Source organism: Prionailurus bengalensis, chromosome B2 (genome assembly GCF_016509475.1).
Source record: "Prionailurus bengalensis isolate Pbe53 chromosome B2, Fcat_Pben_1.1_paternal_pri, whole genome shotgun sequence".
Lineage (NCBI taxonomy): Eukaryota > Metazoa > Chordata > Mammalia > Carnivora > Felidae > Prionailurus > Prionailurus bengalensis.
Window position 1 is genome coordinate 124959461 of NC_057349.1, and position 14853 is coordinate 124974313.

Consider the following 14853-nt stretch of genomic DNA (forward strand, 5'->3'; position numbering starts at 1 on the left):
CGAACTTGTGTGATTAGCACACCAATGGGAACCATAAAATAATAAAGTAGCAGTTACTGATTGGTCTGCTTTAAATTCTTTCCCAGTTTAATTAAAGAAAGTTTTGTAGCACTGTCTCTGTTAAATGGTTATTCTCCTCAAAAAGAGATTTTAAAAATACATATATACACAAATTATATACTCCCATCATGCTTATGTTGTACAAAAAGAAGTATATAAACATTCACTCTTTTTAGCAATATTGACACACAAAGTGAGTATGTTGTAAACAAGGCACCCTCTATTTAAATAGGAATAAACTGTGATTAGAAACTTCTTTAAAGCAAAACAGAGGATAAAAGATCTGAATGATCAAAGCACATTTCATGTACGAAGCAACAAACACAAACAAACGCTTGCAACTTTGTTCCTAATGGAGAAAACCAGAAATGATTGAGAGAAGATGGTGAAACACCCGAAGGTATCATCACTGTAATAAACGCATCACTAAGTACAATAGCACGTATGATGCTTGTAAGGGGGCAAGCCATGACTTCAATGGTCCATAGTTCCCTGCCGCAGAGGAAAACAATTTCCTTGTATGAAGGTATTAAAAACAGACAAAACATCAACAGATAGCTGCATTTAGTCTCTACTTTTGCTTCCTTAAAAACAAAAACAAGAGATAAACCACTCAAATTCCAAGGAAATTAAGAAACAAACCATGAGAATGGACATCTAAGACATATGCCATTAAAGGCACCAAACTCTCCATCTTGCATCATGGCCTCAAATGTCTGTCCCCGATGGTGGACTAAACATTTCTTGAGGGTAGGTACCACGATTCTTGTACTTTAGCACCCCCTGTGTCACTCAGTTCAATGCCTGACACAAAGTAGTTACTCAATAAATATTTGTTGAGAGGCACTGGTTCACTCCCTTTCATTGAAAAACAGCCTTAGTCATGGTTACTACTTAGAAATAAACTTAGCTAACGGCAGACATTAGTACAAAGCCAGTGTGCCAAAACCGTTAAGCATGGTACCACTCTATCTTCCAGGTGGAAGGCTTTTAATCCACATGGCGAATAGGAAACCTACACATATATGCATTTCATTTGAAACATTTTTTTTTCCTTCCTCAACTCCTAGAACATGATGAGTCCCTACAGGACTATGACTGAGGGGATTAAATTGATTTTCATGCTGGCAGCTCATTGTGCTAATGTTCTGCTGCTATGCCTGGCCGGCTTCACTCTGGACGTAAAATAATATATTTATCGACATTTCTTTCCCCTGCTGATCCTGACTGAAAATCAAACCGGAGGGTCAATGTTCATCCAAATAAACGAACACATGACAATTCCCTACAGGAAGCTATATTTTAGTCTCAAAAGCCTTCTAGGGCTGCAGAAACACATCATTTAAAGAGGAGGAAGTGGTATAACCTAGGTCAACTCGACTGCTGAAAGTGAAAATTTTAAATTTAGTGCTTCTTTGTATCAGAATAGTAGAAAAATTAACATCTTTATGTAACGCATGTATATGTATGTGAACACATGGATCCAGAAGATGAATCAATACACATGCAACTAGATACTAGATTTGATTATTACAGTTCTGAAAATGTTAATCACTCAATTAAAAGTAAACTGCATTTTGACATAACTCATTTTGCTCACTTCTTTGTCATTTGCCTTTCCTATATGGCATTTGAAGGCCTCCTTTTAAACTCTGTGTAATTCATATCTACTTAGTCATCAACAGGAGGGAATTACAGCTCAAAGAAATGGCAATGTCTTCTGTGGTTACAACGCATTTCATTGCAAATGATTATTTCTGAGGCTGTAGTTACTCTGTTTTAAATTTCCTGATCTCAAGATAATGCATTTATCCTAATTCCATTAAGGACTGCCATATTTCAAAGCACAATCTTCTTATCTTACAATATTACTTTGGAGGCATCTAATCATATATAATGTAATTTATGTTTCTGCTGCATTTAATCAATCAAATAATGTAATGCGTTTTCTTATAGAAAATTTGTGTCCACATATTCCATTAAGCAATAAACACACTTTATTCTGAAACACAGCTACTTCTAAAAATAACCTTAAAAAAATATGATCTAGGTGCATGAGAATCACACTTGGGAAGATCAATGTTATTTGCAAAGAAAATGGAATAAAATACTACGCTATTCCTTTAAGGCTTAAATACAATCAATGTGGGAGAATGTACCTGGAATTTAAAAGAATTCATGCACTTATTTACTAAATTTCTCAGGAATTCAAAATAGATGTAATTTTTAAGTGTAATTTTTAAACATCTGTAAGGTTTTTTTTTTTTAAAAAAGTCTGCATTAACTATCAAAATACAAAAACCTTTCTAACAGCAGACCACAGCATTAGCTTCAGAAATACAGCAAGGGTGCTATGGGTTTTCATCCTAATATTTAATGAAAACTCAGCCTTATTGGTCACCTGATATTTTTTAGGTTCTGGCCCTAGAGGCCATGCTTCTGTAAGGACTGCTTATCAATGACGATTATTAGCAACCAGTTTCTCTTGAATACACTGTCCAACGTTAACTCTTAACACATCTATTTTACACATGGTATGCTTCCCAAACCACAGACCTTTTTTATGAGGTACGGAACTGATAAAGCAGGAAAAATCTGGTGCCTTTTAACAGTTCCTCTAAGTTCATGAAATACTGTCTTTGAGCTTCATGTACCTTGTTATCTGTCCCCTTAAATATTACAGATGATTAAAATCTGAGCATAATATTCCAAAAGAACTTGAATTTGAAGATTATAGAATTCAAATTATGAGGATCAAAATATGACTTGACAGCATCCTCTTAACTTTAAAACAGTATTTTCATAATCCTTACTGTTAGTTCACTTGATATTCTTATTTTAAGCAATTTGAGAAGACAAAAGGGCAAGAAAATCTATCACTCAAAAATATCACAAAACTGTTACTTCTTCACTTCCATAAATACTACATAAAACAGCCCTTTAGAAGGGAAACACCACTGTTTCCTTACCCAGGGCCACATTTAGAAGATGTTCCCAAATAAACAAAATATTTTAAAGAAGCAATTCAATGAAAAAGACACACACATTTTCTATGAATTCCATGACATCAACCTTTGGTGACAGCCCTCTAATCTTACAAGCAAGAGATATTTCATATGCATGCACACATATAAATTTTAGTATTCCTTTCCTTAAACACAGAGCAGGAAGCCAGACTATAGCTATTTACCTTTGATGTACAAGTGAGATGCTAAGAGCATATAACAAACAGAAGCCAAAGTCATTTTCCCAAGTATGTTTAGAAACCTATCTGTACAGCAAAGCATACCAGTTATATTAATGGGAACCACATCAGCCTGGATTGTTTGGGCTTGCTGTCGCATCTTCTCTTCTGGCGTCGGCAAAGGAAGTGACTTGGTCCAGTTCGTTTGAGTATGAAGGTCAGAGAAGTCACTTGAGGTTGGCGTGTTAGGTCTCCTGATGGAAATAAGTCTTTCCTCTTCTGATGAAGAAATAGAACACTGCAGGGAAAACAGTAAGTAGATGCTGTAGTGTGCAAATAGCTGGCAAAAACATTTAAAAATACATTCCTTGTTTAAAGCCTTTTTTCAACTAGGGCGCGGGCGCCTGGGTGGCTCAGTCGGTTGAGTGGCCGACTTTAGCTCAGGTCATGATCTCACGGTCTGTGAGTTCGAGCCCTGCGTCGGGCTCTGTGCTGACAGCTCAGAGCCTAGAGCCTGCTTCAGATTCTGTGTCTCCCTCTCTCTGTCCCTCCTCCACTCAGTCTGTCTCTGTCTCTCAAAAATGAATAAATGTTAAATAAATAAGTAAATCAATAAAATATTTTTTCAACTCATTAAAAGCGAGCCAAAAAAAAAAAAACTGGCCACATTTAAGAAAGAAGCAATAGTTTGCAAGAAAACTGCTCATCATCTTGAGCATGACCCGTTATGTATATGATTCACGCCGTCGCCTTAGTCTCTAAAGCATGAGGTCTGCAAACGGCTTTGCTGACCCTCGATATCTTTTCAGTTCTTCCTGTTTCTCCGATATTTACTGTGGTCAGAAAGCTTATGGATTTAGTTGAATGCCAGAAGCCCGGAGAAGCATCATGGCTGTGGCCATCGGTTTCCATTTTTATTAAAATTTTGTTTGCTCAAAGTCATTTCTAGCCTCAACCTCATTTCCTTCAGGCGCTGACCTCAAGGAACATTTCTGGAATCATAGAGCTATTGTGTGCTCTTCTGAAACCATTTATATGAAAACAATTGGTGTGAAATTGTTAAATTCTAAGAAGCTGACTGAAGCTCTGCTCTGAGCCTTATCAGAATTCCATGAAAACATTTCTGGCAGTGTCTGTTTCAATACAGATTAACATCCTAACTGGGGAGCCCTTCTGCAATACCTTTCTTCCCATAACATCTTAAAAAGCGGAAGCAAGAACGCTGTTTGGGGAAGCATTTTACCATGGACGGTACCATGGCCGCACGACAGTTGGCTCTTTGACAAGGAAGCTCCAAGAACTCAAACACAATGTCCTCACAAACAACAACGATGACAAAAAAGGGTGATTGGCTTTTGTTGAGAAACGGCAGTTTATAATACACAATAAATGTCTAAGAACTGGTCTTCGAGTTGAAAGCATTTAAACTAACTACCACCTCTGAAAATAAGGCGTTTAAAAGAGTTTTACTTCAGAATAAAAAGTCAATGAACCTTCCCAAGGGAATACCTGTGTAACCAGCACCCAAGTCAGCTCAACACTCCCCTCCCCAAACCACACACCCCTAAGCAAGGGTAACTACTCTCTGACTTCTAACACCCCACCATAGCTTTGTCTGCCTATGTGCGACCTAAAGGGAATCCTGACGTTCTCTTTTGTGACTTTCTTTTTTCGTTCAATATTATGTTTGTGAGGATTTATCTATCTTTAAAAAGCAGGCATTGATACCTTGCTGGATTTAATGCAAGTTTCTAAAAGCATACAGGTAAGAAATTTACAGAAGAAATACATCTGTTAGAAATTTCAACTACTTAGAAGAACACTGTAATCACTATTTATTACTATTGAATTCATCTTACTGTAAAATATCTGTTTTTATTCTACAACTACCAGCCCTGCACAAATTTCACAAGGACTACAGAAGAGCCAATTAAAATAGTTTGGTGTTGGGGGATAGGGCCTAAACTAAGAATCCAAAGACCTGAGTCTATTCACTTTATACCTGACAGTCTCGTGACTTTTAGGCTCTTCTTGAACCCTTCCTTTGCTGTAAAGTGGGGCTATATGTTTCCCTCCTGAGTCCCACAAAGAGCCATTCTCAAGACCTAATGAGATAAGGGCTGCCTGGGTGACTCAGTTGGTTAGGTCTCCAACTTCAACTCAGGTTCATGATCTCGTGGTCCATGAGTTCGAGCCCCATGTTGGGCTCCGTGCTGACAGCTCAGAGCCTGGATCCTGCTTCAGATTCTGTGTCACCCCCTCTCCCTGCTACTCCCCTGCTCACACTCTGTCTCTCTCTCTCTCTCTCTCAAAAATGAATAAATGTTAAAAAAAATTATTAAAAAAAGACCTAATGAGATAAAATCTCTGAAAATATCTATGGCTGTTAAACATCATGGAAATAAAGGTGATGGTCCTATAAAAGTGACTTTAGGAAAGCAAAATCATGGGGGCACCCGGCTGGCTCAGTCGAAGCACAAAGGACTCTTGATCGTGGGTTGTGAGTTTGAGCACCAAGTTGGGTGTAGAGGTTACTTAAAAAAAAAAAAAAAAATCTTAGTAAAAAAAAAAAAAGAAAGAAAGAAAGCAAAGTCATGAATTGACAAGTTCATGATTTTTTCTTTTATTGCAAAAAGACTACCAATAATAAAGGTGTTGTGGAAATAGATAATATAAAATAAATCATAATGAAACATCTCTATTTTTGACTTTATATTCTTGATACGTAAAAATGTAAAATGATATGGTAGTTTCTTCTCCACCTAAGGAAAATTGTGAAAAGATGTTTGTAATTAAACTGACAAATAAATATACTCGATTTATAATGAGCATATGTTACCGACATCTGATAATGATATTAAATTACATTGGATTATGATATTAGATCACACCATATCCATTTCACATTTGATCCAATTCTGCTTAAATGGTTACAACACCTATCAATGGTTCCAACTCCTACCTATCCTTGAAAGATAAACAAGGGAATGTTTGAGTCAGCAGTGGCAGCGAAGCCACAGTGATATAAATAATTTCCAGCCTTTTTGCACTTGTACCACGCTGGTTACGTATGACTTATAATACATATTCTCTACCCTTAAGATGCAGATTCCCCCTGCCCCCCAGGCACACACACAAGTAAATTAAAACTAACTGTATATGAGAATTTCATGACAGTTCGCATAGAGGTCTCATGTCGATGACTGAATCTCAACGTTGCCAATTAGAAGGTCACTCCAATTTTCTGATACACACACAGAAATAATTTCTCAGGTAATCTTGAAATACAGCACACACGTTCAAGCCTACAGGAAGCAAATCCTAACGAAACCAGTTTAACAGAAAAGTAAAGCTACAGCTTGATGAAGAATAAATAGCACGGTGACATCCTGCAGGGAGGGTTCCCTTTTCCATGTGACACCTGCCAAGGGAGATGGTGAAGCACCGTTCCACAGTCTGTGTGCATCTCAGTGGTGCCCAACAGCCCTAGTAACCTACTTTTCTTTTAGCTGACTGACGGCGTCAGAATCGATAACTATCACAAAGAGAAAGTACTTGAGTTTAGCCTGGTTGCCGTGGGATGACCGCCAGGGAGAGCTCCAGTACGACAACTCTCAAAGGTAATCTGTTATAAAGGGCTCTCTTCATTTGTGAGACAATTTCCCAAGCATGGCAGAGAATAAAGTTCTATGCAAATGTGACTAGTACACAGTGCTACAACTAAGGAAAGATAAAAACCAGGACGGTATGACTTCCAGAACGACCGCACTCCTATCCTTCCTAGGATTTATAAATCCAGCAGGGGCGCAGGAAACCACCTCCTGCATCTCAATAGCCGAACACATCATGATTACTCCATTAAGATGGACACTGTAATCCTCTGGATTATGTGAGCCTCTTACCTGGTCTCCACATTTCTGCCTATTGTGCCCACCCTCCCGCTCCAAGTCTATGTCTCAACACAGAGGTGTGAGGCATCCTTTTAAAATTTAAGTCAGATCGTGTTGCTCCTCTGTTCAAACCCCCCAACATCCTTACCATGACCGACAAGACCCTACATGATCTGCAAACGGCTCACCACTCCCTCTGACCTCATCTACTACTATTCAGTCCCTTGTTTCACTCTAGCCACTCCATCCTTTCCATGTAGTCTCTTGTACATATCATGCACACTTCTGCCTCAGGGCCTTTGCACTTGCTGCTCCCGTTGCCTGACATGCTCTTCCCTTAGACATCCACACCATCTTCTTCTTCATGTGTTTATTCAAGAGTCTCCTTCTTGTTGAGGTCTTACCTGTTGAGCATACCTCAAATTTCAACTCCTCCCTAATATTTTATATCTCCCTTCACTGCTTTTTCTCTCTAGTACATATCAATAGTATACATATATTTTAGATATTTACCTTGTTTTCTCTCCCATGAGAATGTAAGTTCCAGGAAGCTTTAAATCAGAATTTCATAGAGAACTATTTCAGGATTTTAGCTAAAAAAGGGTCACCATTTATTTACTGGCTGCTGCATGCCTTGCTCTGGGTTATAGACTTTATAGAAATTGGCACCTCATTTAATATTTATAGCATTAGCTTCATTTTATAAATAAGGAAATAGAACAAAGTAATTTTACTTTTGGGACATTCACAAGTGGACAGCTGGGATTAGAACCCGGACTTGACCCCAGAGTCTCTGCTGTTAAACAGTGTTAAAATAACAACTTGGCAATATTTGCAATAAGTTACTAGGTTGTCTGATCTAAAGATAAAACCTCCGTTTATATCTCTTCTTCAAGAACAAACCTTTTAAAAATCTAGAAAAGCCACCGCAGTGTGGTGCAGTGGAAGAAGCACTAAACCCTGGAGTAAAACACTAAGTACCAGCATCCTGGCTCTTGTCATTTACGAGCTATAGGTTTTGAGCAACTCAACTCCCTCTGTTGAGAACAGAACAATTCAAATAGCTTCACCATGCTTCATATTAATGGACTGCCTCAATATAGAGTGAATTACTTTTTTCAAACATGGAGTGTAAAGTTGCCTTGCTTTCAGACCTTAAATGCAATTTTTAAACCTGTCTGTTGGTCAATAACGTTCCCTGATACCCCATACCCTGATCCCAGAAGGAATGAAGAGTCACAAATGAAAGGAGAAACCACAATTCCTTGTGCCAGATTACTTAATTTAGAAAGGGAAATCACTGGCCACACCAGCAGTTGTTGTGTAGATTTGGGATGCTGCAGACCTGCATTTCAGAGACTCCTAGGTCCTGTCTGGAAGCCAGACAAGCTCCCACCAGATGGACAGTGGAGCCTGAAACATGGTCTCTTTGGCAGGTGGCCAAGTTATCAAAAAGTGAGCTTAAATGTGAATCACAGATTAGCCCAGGCTTTTTCCTTTTTAATCTGCTATGCTCCTAGCAATTAAAAAATGTAATTATAATCAGGGCTAAATTTAGCATTCATTTAGCAATTATTACATGAAAATGAATGTAGAACAGATGAAACTATATAGAGTATTATTATTATTTTTTAATTTTTTAATGTTTATTTATTTTTGAAGGATAGACAAAGCATAAGCAGGGCAGGGGCAGGCAGAGAGGGAGACACAGAATCCAAAGCAGGTTCCAGACTCTGAGCTGTCAGCACAGAGCCTGACACAGGGCTTGAACTCATGATCTGTGAGATCGTGACCTGAGCCAAAGTCAGATGCTTAACCGATTGAGCCACCCAGGCGCCCTTATGTAGAGCATTAGTTAAAAGAATACTAACATACACTCCACTCCTTTTTGCAGGACATTGACTCTGTCTTTGATGTTGGGTTTTTTTTGTTTGTTTTGTTTTGTTTTGTTTCCCAGAAGGAAATCTGTCTTGGGTTGACTCTTGGTTTTCCTGATCATAGATGGCTTTACAAGGTGTCGAAACTTCCGCAGCCTTTTTTGCCTATATGTGCTTCTTCTACTTTCAATATACTTAGACACAAAAGATCCTGACTTATTTCTGTTCTCTCCTATCCCCTCCCCGCCAACCCCAGGCTCAACAACAACAAAAAAAGCAGGGGCAGTGGAAATGGATCCATACGGAAGCACAGTTCTTGGCCCATCTAGCGGCTCCCTGATGGCCAGATGGTGGTGTCCATATCCACAATATTAAATAGCTTCAATTGTTCTTTCTCTCCCCATCAGCATATTAGTCCTTTTACCACAAAGCCAGCCCCTTTGTCCTTATTACATGTTGGATTAAAATATTGTGGACTGAAACTAATATTGTGGACTGCGTATTAAGGATCTTTTCCTTAAAAGAATGGAAAATACTTAAGACTTCAAATGTTTCAACTGATATAATACTTCTTATAATCTTTTAATTTTAATAAATGATATATACAAAATATATAACATAATGAATATTTCAGAACTTACCACCCAACCCGTGACTTATACAAACTATTACCAATAACTACATCTACCTCAGTGCTCCTCCCCGCTTTCCCCAAGATAACCACTGTCCTGAATTGTGTGTTAATTATCCCCTTACTTTTTGTTATATGTGTACCAATATGTGTAACTTACATGTTTACTGACTTTTATAAAAATGGTTCATTCTCGGTGTTGTGTTATTTACTTAGGTTTCTAAGACACATCCATGTTTCTGTGTGAGCCTACAATTCATTTATTTTACTGGGTATACATTCCATTCCAATACGTATTTATTTATTCACTCTTTTACTAATGTAAAAGACTGCTTCGCTTTTAAGGGTGCTGAAGGTGTTCACTACCATGATTATGGTGATGGGCTCATGTGTGTACACATATATCAAAACTTACTAAATTGTATAATTTAAATACGCATATTTTATGTAAATTACATCTCAAAAACACTGTTTTAAAACCGAGATTTCAGTTTCAGTATTTTAAAACTATGTGATCTTACGCAAGCGATATAGTCTCTCCAAAATGCAGTTTCCTCATCTGTGTTATGGGTACAATCCAAGCTACTTTGCATGGTTGCAATAAGTATTAAATAGATTCACATATAGCACGGAGCCTAGTCTCTGGCTCCTGAACTTTTCCACATGTTGGGAGATACAGAGGCATACGGAGAGCAACAAGACAGGAATGCTGTGTCCCCATGTAAAGGGGAAGGCAGATATGAATGGAGCCTTATTCCAGTTTAATGGGGTGTTTGCAACAAGAGCCACTGGAACAATTCACTGGTTTGAATGCATAAAGGTCTGGAAAAGTGACAGTCCCCAGGCTTCTCATTCCTGCTTGCAAGATACAAAGTAACCAAGGTGTCCCAAACTGGGAAGCGCTGAACACAAGGAGCTAGCATAGACTCCTCTGGGTTTCCACTGTGCCCTGGAATTACTCACAGAGACCCAATACAAATGACCACACTAGAGTCATCTAGGGCATGGTTTCTAGACCATAAACCATCCTAGGCCAGGCAGTATGTCTGTATACTGAGACAAAGTGGTTCTTAAGTGGTTTTTGAAAGAATGGTATGAGTGAATGAACGAATAGCAGACAAGTCAACAGTGGAATGAAAAATGCCAACAACAGGCATAGTAAGAAGGCATTTGGGGAGTGTAGTAATCTCCCTCTTTTGTTTCACCAACATGGTGCAAGGAAGAGAAATGGAGTATAAAGCGGAGGCCCTACATTCGCGTCCTCCCTGATGCATTCTAGCCATGTGGTCTTGGGAAAGCTATTTCATAATTCTGAGTCCTGGTTTCCAGATCATCAAAATGATAGCAATGAGGCGCTCCTGGGTGGCTCAGTCAGTTAAGCGTCGGCTCTTGACTTCAGCTCAGGTCACAATCTCACAGTCTGTGAGTTCGAGCCCCACATCGGGCTCTGTGCTGACTGCACGCAAAGCCTGCTTGGGGATTCTCTCTCTCTCTCCCTCCCTCTCTCTCTCTGCCCATCCCCTGCTCATGTGCTCTGTTCTCTGTCAAAATAAAGAAAGAAACTTAAGAAAAATGATAGTAATGATCATTAAAATACTTCTTCCATTGGAGTTCCTGTGGGAAATGAGATATAACTTGAAAAAGTCTGGCAAGTGTTCTAAAGTAAAGTTAGTGCTAGTGTGACCTCTAGTAGTTCTATTTAGAGATAACCAACAAAGACACAACAATGGGAAGTTTGTTAGTAGTTGCTGAAACCTCTCAAATTTGTTGCTTCAGGCAGGAAATTCTTTGCGGAAAGTCTATAATAAAAGACTTAGGGGGAGTGGGAGAGTGGCCAAATTTCATTGTCCGTGAAGCCCTTTTCTTTGTAGTCTGGTTTGAAAACTCAAGCAGTTTAGTAATACTGAACTAGCCATTATTGGAGCATATTCTATGTGCCAGGCACCAAGTGAAGACTTTCATAAACATGAATTCCTTTCAACCTCACCACATCCCTCCCCAAGGAAGGTAAGGTGGCTGTGTAACTTATGATCAAAACCAGAACTCCTCTGAAAGTGAAAGGGGGTGCTATTAATAATTACGCAGGACAGCAGCTGTAACACAGGGCTGTCCTGAGCAAACCAGAACATGGGGCTTCTAACTCTTTACAGCGAGGAAACCGAAGCTCATGGAGAGAAGCAATTTACCCAAAACCACGCAGCTTCAACAGGTGGACAGGCTGCCCCAAACCGGCGATCTCAAGCATCATGTTATATAAGCCTCCGATATGTGCAATTACAGAGCAAGTCTACTATCCCTTTTGTCTTTTCAAAGTCCTCCTTCAGTTGAAGTATCTCTCATCAATGAGGACTAAAACAGAACCTGAGATGCTAGTTCAAAGAATAACAGGAAATAGAAAATTTCAGGTTACATCAGTACCTTAAAAGCCAACCTTTTATTGCCATAATCCCAGTCTAATTTACGTGTTTGGGAGTTAATTTTATATAAGAGATTGAGCAACTCATAACTGACATCCTTTCTGCTGAGACAATGGGGCCTCTATGAATGTTTCCCTGATTCCGTGAACATATCATCAAACATAACCTCCAACAATGGCAGTTGGGGAGATGCCCTATCAACTCACTGGAAATATTTTGGCACCCATAACTGAACTTCCTGCAAATACCTGAAAAACCTGTTTGGTAGTACCTGGTACACACTGAAAACCGAAAGAACACACACACACACACACACACACACACACACACACACACACACAAAAGGCTGCGACTAGCATAATACTAAAGCACTGACTTATTCTCTGATTTCACGGTTGGAAAAAAAAAAGGTGTTCTGTGAGATTTCTAAAGCCCTTTGCAGACAGCATTTCTCTCATGCAAGTTTATATATAACATATATCATTGGAAATAGTTATTTTTCTTGCTACACTTTGAAAGATACGTGTGGAGATAATTAGCAAAATACCATTCCTTATACCATAAACAGGAGTCTTGCTTCGTAAACATGTTTTGCATTAGGATAATTATTCTAGAACAATTCTCTAGAATAAACACCCAGAACAGATGTCCCCTAGGTTCTTCTAACGTATGTCTTTAGCTTTTACCTTATCAGCAGCTCTCCTTTCAGGAGCGTGCTTCTATCCTAAGCACATAATAGATGCTTCCCATTGCTGAATGCAAATCAGATGCTTTTCATCTGTGTACCTCTTTCCAGGTCAGAGCATTTGTAGTCTAAGCGTTTGTTAACTTCTGTGTAGTCCACTGCTCTCCTCACCATACCCCAACCCCTACCACTTACCTAGAAAATACAAAGTAAAGGCTTTCCCCAGCATTTTCCCTCAAATTTGACCTCTACATACTCTGTATCTAAAATAACCCCAACTGTTAAAATGACTTTTAAGAGCATGCATTGCACTTAAGGGTCTTGGCCTTAACACAGAGACCATAAACTACTGGCTTGGAGCCCCTTTTATAGTTACTGAACTCCCACCTGATTTCAAATGTCAACTTGATCACGTACTAAATCCCATGAAGATTTAGGTAGACTTCTGGTCTTTATAGTCTATGTTTAATATTCTGTCCTGCTGGCCTGTACATTCAGATTCCACACTGAGCAATTCCTGACTCTTTTTAGTACCTGGTGAGGCGAGTAGTTCTCCTTCCTCCTTGCTCCTCTAGGTTACAGCTTTCCCCGCTATGACCCTTAGATCCTCTCTGGTCCTTCCCTTTCTCCGTCCATCTCCCAAATCACTCTTAAACCAAAACGAAACTAAACCACTCAACATCTTATTGGTGTTGTGTTAATTCTATAAATTAACTTGGGCAGAAATGACAGCTTTCTGATATGGAGTCGTCTCATCTAAGAGCATAAGAGAGAGAGAGAGAGAGAGCCAGTCCAGTGCGCAAGAGCAGGAGAGAGAGGCAGAGGGAGAGACAGAGAGAATCCCAAGCAGGCCCCGCACTCAGTGTGGAGCTGACATGGGGCTGGATCCCACCACCCTGGGATCGTGACCTGAGCTGAAATCCAGGGTCAGATACTCAATCGACTGAGCCATCCAGGCACCCCGTCTGCCATTACAACTTTAAATAGATTTTTCCTATTATATCTTGTAATTTGCTTTTGTAGATATGAAAAGTATTGGTTTCCATACATCAACATCATACCTTTCTATGTCATTGAAGTTTACTGTTGTTGATAGCAGTTTCAAATTTTTATTTTCCTGGAGCCACCAAGTATACAAACATATCATGTACAAAGAATGATAATTTAATTTCAGTCTTCCCTTATTTCTGAGCCTCTTACCCTACAACTTTTCTAATTGTTTTGGCCAGTTCTTCCCATACAATGTAATAATAGTGACAAGTGAATGTCCTGTCTTACGTCTCATTCTAGGAAGAATGGCCCATGGAATAGCATGTTGGCTTTGGTGACAAGGCAGATACATTTTAAGGTATGAGTATCTACTTGTTTCTATATTACGGAGTGTTTCTTATCAAGAATGGATGTTGAATTGTTTCAAATACCTTGTCACTATCTATGGTTTTGATCCGATCGTTCTCTTCAAATCTATTAATATATTAACATGTGATTAGATTAACTGATACTGAAAATCCTTGCATTCCTATTGGGATAAATCCAGGTTCATTTTTAAACATCTGTCTTGTAACGAGCTGTTAAATTATGTTTCCTAACATTCTACTGTGACTTCTAATGATAATATTCATGAGTGGGACTGGCCAGCTGATTTTCTACTTTGTGTGGTCTTTGTTAGGTTTGATCTCAGGGTAAATCTAATTCGTTTGAAAAAAAAAATCACACCATATCCTTCTTTTTTTTTTTTTTTTGCTCTGAGAAAGTTTCAAGCATTGGATTTACTTACTCTTTTTATTTTCTTTTCCTTTTGTTTGTTTCAAGTTTTTATTTAAATTCTAGTTCGTTAACATATAGTATAATCTCGGTTTCAGAAGTAGAATTTAGTGATTCATCACTTATATATACCACCCAGTGCTGGTCACAAGTGCCCTCCTTAATACCCATCACCCATTTAGCCCACCCTTGCCCACCTCCCTTCCAGCAACCCTCAGTTTGTTTTCTAAAAGTAAGAGTCTCTTATGGTTTGCCTCCCTCTCCTTTTTCCCCCTTTCCCTATCTACTTACTCTTTAAAAGCTTTAGTGGAACCCTCTCTATGAAACCATCTGAACTTGATGCTT

The 14853-nt window shown here is 38.9% G+C and overlaps 1 protein-coding gene across 7 annotated transcripts in view; it reads right to left on the reverse strand.

Annotated features, from left to right (window-relative positions):
• Positions 1–14853, reverse strand: part of NHSL1 (NHS like 1) — a 242504-nt gene that overhangs the window by 19275 nt on the left and 208376 nt on the right. For all 7 annotated transcript variants that reach the window (XM_043592454.1, XM_043592453.1, XM_043592450.1 and 4 more), the window contains exon 4: positions 3350–3542. In XM_043592454.1, the coding sequence (XP_043448389.1) occupies positions 3350–3542 (193 nt within the window). The remainder of the gene's footprint in view (positions 1–3349; positions 3543–14853) is intronic.